Raw genomic sequence first — 6849 nt, 5'->3', positions numbered from 1 at the left:
AAATTCTGTGTTTTTCTGTCAATATGGGGTGCTGTGTGTACATTAATGAGGAAAAAAATGAACTTAAATGATTTTAGCATAGGGCTGCAATATAACAAAGAGTGAAAAATTTAAGGGGGTCTGAATACTTTACGTACCCACTGTAAAAACTTTATTTATAATTTTGCAAGTACTTGTTTCCCTGTGCTTATTTTGGTGGACCATTTAAAAAAAGGCTTCTTGGTTCAGTTTGCTGATTTGCCATTAATTAGGTTTATTACAATGATTAATTAAAGTTTAAAGATACAACTGTGTAATCAATTATGCCTCTTAATTTCATCACAGATTATTTAGGCCTGTTATTTGATGGAGTTTCCTCTGAGCAGTTTGGGAAAAACTACATTTAGTTTGTGAGCTGTTCCAATTACTGTAGCATCTGCATGTAAACAGCCTAAATAGTCTACACGTCATACAGAAACATCCGGGTTACCTGCAGGAATGTCAGGTGAGGCTGGGGTTAAATACCTGAGGAGATTAGGGGGGCGGTGCTTCTTTCCTGACAGAGACGGCTCCCCGACCTTTGAGACTAGCACGGTGGAAGAGACAACAGGAGGCAGATAAAGTAGCCTAAAGACCAACATGTCTACAGATTTCACTCAGGACAGTGTGTTACATTTCCTCCAGAGCAGCGGAGGCTCCGTGAAAAACTCGGATCTGCTTCTGCACTTCAGAAGCTTTATCCGAGATCATGCGGACCGAGACAGAAACCGGGAGCTCTTCAAGAAGTTTGTCAACTCTGTGGCCATTGTCAGACAGGAGAACGGCGTCTCTTACGTCGTTCTCAAGAAGAAATTCAGGGGACAGGCACCGGGAGACGGCGTAGTGGGCTCCACGGGGCCGCCGCGGCTCCCTGCTGACAAAAAGACCGAGCCCTACACGGAGAGTACCAACCTGAGCCCGGCTGCGAGCGCGGAGAAGGCTCGACTAAGAAAACTACAGCCGTGGGAGGTGTCATCCGCCCTGTCGGGGGAAACCGCCAGCAAAACAATCCTCCCCGCAGCTGGAATCTTGCTCAACAACAAAGTGGAAACGAATTTTAACCTGAAACGACAGCAACAGGTAAAAAGCACATCTGAACTTTCTGGCAGACCAGGAGCAGCAGCAGCTCAGGTGGTGTGTCAGGTCTCAGAGAAAGCAGAACGGGAGACCCCCAGGATGACTGAGCCTGCTGCACGAGATCAGTGCACTGCGTTGGGACAGCAGAGAGGGGGGTATGTTCCCCTTCCTGGGGTCACACCAGTGGTCCCTGCAGTCAGACATCTGGGAGAAACCAGTCAGCAGGTCCCAGTCCCTCAAATCCTGGAAGGGAGGGAAGCCTGCCTGCAGTCTGAAGGACGTCTTCATCAAGGGGTTCCTCTTCATCATGTCAGTCTTGATCCTCAGGTCACCCCACGCCGCGTCAGACACAGGGCCAGCTACAAATCTGCAGTCTCATTTGATGAGGAGGAGGAGGAAGATGAGGTCCCAGTGAGGCCAGGATCAGCAGGAGGAGAGTGGCCCCTAAGTGATCCTCTTGGAGATACAGTGAAGACCATCTTCACCTCCTCACCTTGCGTCATAGAGTCGCCTGCGCCTCCTTCTGTTGTTTCCTCCTCCTCCTCCTCTTCATCAGAAAGGAAAGTCCCTATGATTTTTGTGCAGAATGTTGAAGAGGAAGCACTGCCCCCTGGTGGCCCAAGGAGCTTTGAGGAAGGGGTGGGGCTTAGAGGACATTGGGCGGGGTCAGAGCTGGAACCCATGTATGTATCAGGGGAGTCAGTGACCACCAGAGGCAGTCTACCTTTAGATCGAACTAAAGACCCTGTGCCCCCTGGTGATATCCACCAGGACCGCCAAAACTCGCAGCCTCCAGTGGTGCAGCCGGGACCCTGGCAGGGGCTGCATCAGAACCAAAGGGCGTGGTTGTCCTCTAGCCAGGGCAGCCTCTTCTCCCCCTCATCTGATGCTGGCTTCTCCAGCAGCGGCTGGCCACCCTCTGGCTCCTCCAGGGGATCAGGGCAGAACAGCAGCTACGAGGATGTAAGGGTTAAAGCAGGTATGACAGTTGTTTGCATGTCAAGATTAAATGGTAAGTCAGGAGATTTTTTTTTCTTTTTTACATATTTTTCTTATTGTTAACAAATCTCACGAAAAGGCCAAAATCATCAATGAATGTAACCAACAGCATCCAGATCATATAGGATGTGAACATTGTTGGTATAATGTGACAGGTAATGAAAAATGCTTGGTGTTTTAAAAATTTGGACAACAACAACAAAAAAAAAAAAGCCACCAGCCTTTGGAAGTTCTTATCAAATTAAGTTTCTGTCACTAAGGTTTAGCCCTGGTTTTAGAGTTGATAGAATTATTGCCTGATTTTTACTATATAATCTTATAATGTAATAAGTCATCTTGACTGGATTAAGAATACTTTTCCTCAACCAGGAGCTATCACAGTTAGAGATATGGTTCTCCTCTAATATGTCAATCAAACTGTGGGTGGAGCTTTGAATTGTACTTTTCAGGAAGTTTGGGTTTTTTGCCCTTCATAACATTTTTAATTTGTTACTTATGTACATATTAAAGGTGCATTGAATAAGATTTTACACACAAGTCACGTGAAAATGGGACAGGATGTGGTGTCTCTCAGCTATCTTAACCCCTTCCATGACACTCTGCTGCCTACAGCTCTTCCGTTGTTATTCCAGCTTTCTATCCCGTGTTGTCAAAGTATGGTCCGTACATTAGCCCCTCCTGCCACCTCTGTTGTGAAGAGCTTTTTGTCTCACTGGATCCTCTAGTGGCTGAAAAGAAATTCGGTAGAATACCTTTCAGGCAAACCTCTCTGGTGTTGTAGCAGAAAATGGAAATCAGTAGACAAAAATGGTAGATTTTCTCTAACTGTGCTGTGTCAACAGGGAAGACTGGGAGGGTAGATAAAGTCCAAGAAGTACTCCAGCGAGCCCAAAGGACCAAGCTGGTGTCTATGACACATGAAGACAGCAAGCTTGCAGCATCACCTTGGCATCACTCTACAGGAAATATCTATGACGACCAGGAGCCCACAGCTCGTTTGCAACCGTTCCATCAATCTATGGACCATCTCCATGTTGACCAGTACTCTACAACCCATGTGTTGCCATGGCACCTGTCCACAGGTGAGCTAAAATTTAGAGATGCACTGATTACAGGTTTCTTGGCTAATTTCCATTTTTTTCAAGTCTGACCTGCCGATTCCGAATTTTTTCTTTCTAAGAGCAGTAATTGACAGCATCCAGAGACACTTTTGTAACTTTTCTTTAATTAAATTGTATGATCAGTCAAGGCAATTTCCAATCTCTGCTGATCGATTGGTGCTTCTCTAATTAGTTGAACTGTTGTTCAATTGTCTGTTGAGCACAAGGTTTGCTGTTCAACTGAGAACAATTAGTCCATGACTTTTTTGTGAACTTTTGTGAAGTCTCTTGTGCTGTTACTGTTAACTGTAAATACTGTATACTGTAACCAGATTTGAACTTCTGTCTCCAGTGCACATTGTCATTCTTTTTTGTCCCCTATTTTCTTGTGTGTCCAGTCCAACTGTGAAATGAATGTCAGAGAGGAACTGTCTGAAAGTGTTTAAAGCCTACTGAGCCCTTTACTCCACCCCACAGATGAGCTCTCTGACAACCATGAGGAGGAGGAGTTGAGTGAGGGCTCCACCTCCACGCCTCAGTTGCGGCAGCGTCCGGCGGTTACCAGGCGGCTCAGCAGCCATTTGAGAAACAGGATGTGCCGCAGCCTAGGGGCTGACCTCGACCAGATTGTCCAGGAGGAGGTAATGGGAGGGGGAGGAGGAAGTGAGGTTGCCCGACTGAACCGCCTCCACCTGATCTCATCCTCACTAAGCCTTCGCACCAACCTGTCTTCTTCCTCACTGTCATCCTGTTCCACGCCACCACACAACCACAGCTTTGCTGAGCTGGTCGAGGGGGCAGACCGTAGAGCGGGGAGGAGGAGCCTTCCCTCCACTGGTCACACCGAAGGCACCAGTAGGCAGGTGAGACTTACTGACAGTACAGTTGGTTTTTGTTTAATGCCCTATTCTACCCTACTGTACACCACTTAATTTAAATGGTCAGGGAGAACAGGGTCAGTACCACTCCTGTCTGAATAGGATTTAACGAAGAGATCTTTGTGTTAAAACCAGCAGAGCAGACCTAACATTTTTCATATGGAAGAAACATGTCACCCAGTGTGGCGGTGTGGCTCACTGGTGTGGTTATAATAGATTTTGGACAACAGTGAAGGTTAACCAGGATCTAATAGAATACAGCTATATTTAATTGACACGTGCATGGATTTTAATTAAGTTTTTCCTGTCGTCAGTCATCAGTTCCTCTGGAGACCAGGGAGCATGCCTGGCTGGTAAAGGGGGCTGCAGGCTCCTGGACTGACATCTACGCCCTTTTCAGAGAGGACTCGTCCCTGCTCAACAGACACGACTTCATCTCTGGCTTCACTGTGCTGCACTGGATCGCTAAACACGGTGACCATCGAGTTCTCAACACCTTATGGTACGCAGCCAGCTGTTAGCTTTGTCTGGGTTACACTCTGTACAACAGGAAGCTCCAGTTTATGTAGCGTTCTCAAACTGGTTTCACATCAAAAAGAAACTGTTTGAATAGTAGCAAGCGTTGTCATCTGTACTTAGTGTCTAAGTTGCTAACATGATTCATCAGTATGTCTCTGACAGTGGTCTGATGCTTTTTTTAAATGAGACGTCACCGCTGGTCAGATTACTGGCCAGTATGGATATTTATGGTCACCAGAGCATGATCTAATCACTTTTCTAACCTTCTCTTGCACCAAATTCAGGTCTAAATTTCCTTTTGAACACAAGAAAAATCTAAATTTGAAATTTGACAGCATTCTAACTTTCCAAAGGATAAAGACAGATTTTACATTTATAGCTCAACTACTACTGTGGATCTAAGAACAGCTAAATCATCAGTTCTGTCTGACAGTTTTATATTGTAAATAAAATGGGTCATATTCTGTGTTGTAGCCATTTTAGAACATCTGAAATTTGGCTTGTTGGGGTTAGTTTTACATTGTCAGATTCGGCTTGATCTGTTATTGAAGTAGAAGTGGATACTGGAAGTAATCAAATCCTGTTGCCGTAGCCACTTCCTTCTCTTTGCTCTGGGCATCTTAACCTTCTGAAGCCAGTGATTCCCATGCTTTTTAGCATTATTATTGAAAGCAAGGGACATAAAGAAGAGAGTTGAGATGAACTGCTGTCAAAGGTTCCTTGTTTCCTCATTTTCATCAAATTATTTCATTACGCACCAAAAAATTTACCTTAATTTTCTTGGCGTATCAAAATGCACTTAAAGAATACTTTACTTAGTAAATTAGTTTTAAACTTTTTTTTGATGCCATCCATTGATTTGTTCTCTTGGGCTGCGGTTTCAGGTATGGAGTTGAAAAATCCGGTCTGACCTTTGACATAAATGCCAGGTCAACATGTGGCCACACGCCCCTCCACATTGCCGCCATCCATGGCAATAAGAACATAATGCGGTTGCTGGTTGCAAAGTTTAACGCTGACGTGAAGCTGAGGGACATAGCGGGAAAGAAGCCCTGGCAGTACCTGAGCCCCACCATACCACCGGACATGTTTGAGCTGCTGGGAGCACCGGCGCGGGCTGCTCTGGGAGAAGTTGGGACAGTAGACCACGGCTGGGTACAACAACAACAGCAGCGCCGGCGACTGCGGCATAATATCTCCTCGGCTTCATCAGGACAGAGGCCGTTGACTGTTGCAGGCACAACAAAGGTCAAAAGATCGTCATCGATCGCTGCATTCCTTAAACATAAATCACTGCAGCTGCAGGCATTTCAGGGACATCAGTCTGACTCCTCAGTTTAAAAACGCCACGTTGGATTTTGTTTGGAGAGTTCTGAAACCTGACTGGTTCACCGACCACATGGCTGAATGGCTGATAGGTGGCCAGTTAGCCATAAACAGCATTTAATTTTGAGTTGAATCACAGCACAGCCAAGATCATACAGCAGCTAATGGTTTGCTACTTGTGTTCCACTGTCAGATATACAATGCGTGCTGGTTATGACCTTGTAACAAGTTCAGAAGCCAGGGCTATTATTTAGCTATGGCTTAGCCCCATTAGCTTAACATCCTGTTACTATAACATCCGATTACAAAGAGTCCAGTCAGACCAGCATTTACAGTATACTGACAAAGTTTTGGACTGACACAACATCTTCTTGGCACTGCAAAAGTATCAAAGTCCAAAATGGAGTAAAGCTATTTTATTAGCTGTTTTGCACCTAATTTTAAGAAGCATTTTAATAACTTTTAATTTACAAAAGAGGTATGGTTGAAATTCAGCAGTCAGACTGGAGTCTGTGGCTTACCAGCTACAGTAACTAAACAGCTGCCTCCTCTAGTACATATAGTCATATCTCAAAAAAGCTTCCAGCAACACCTGTTTCACAAAGGTGCTCAGATGAATTTTGCTGTGCCTCTTTATGGTCTGGCCTGGTTGCTTATAATGGCAAAAGCTAGTAGTTATAAATGGGGACTGGTATCTGACAGTGGAACATGAGGGACATCCTGTGTATCAGTGGAATAGGGATCAGCTGCAGAATACTAATACAGTTGACAGCAGCACGAGCCATTCACACAACACTGATATACCATTAATCACAGGATTTGTTCCTGAACCATCACTGCAACTGCTGTCAAAGCTACTTTATGTGAAACCAGAAGAGAAAAGTTCCTCCTTGCGACTGTGGTGGAGCATGTTTTGTTAAACTGTAAAAGAA

General features: G+C 45.1%; 1 protein-coding gene across 1 annotated transcript; it reads left to right on the top strand.

The window, feature by feature from the left end:
• Positions 1-474: 474 nt before the first annotated feature.
• sowahb (sosondowah ankyrin repeat domain family member B) lies at positions 475-6153 on the top strand. Its single transcript, XM_020601153.1, has 5 exons — positions 475-2074; positions 2937-3176; positions 3672-4057; positions 4387-4574; positions 5476-6153. The coding sequence occupies exons 1-5, from the start codon at positions 619-621 to the stop codon at positions 5930-5932; spliced, it is 2727 nt and encodes a 908-aa protein (XP_020456809.1). The 5' UTR covers positions 475-618; the 3' UTR covers positions 5933-6153.
• The last annotated feature ends 696 nt before the right edge of the window (positions 6154-6849 follow it).

Source organism: Monopterus albus, unplaced genomic scaffold (genome assembly GCF_001952655.1).
Source record: "Monopterus albus unplaced genomic scaffold, M_albus_1.0 scaffold50.1, whole genome shotgun sequence".
Classification (NCBI taxonomy): domain Eukaryota; kingdom Metazoa; phylum Chordata; class Actinopteri; order Synbranchiformes; family Synbranchidae; genus Monopterus; species Monopterus albus.
Note: the sequence above shows the minus strand (reverse complement) of the source record. Positions and strands in the feature narration are given on the sequence as shown.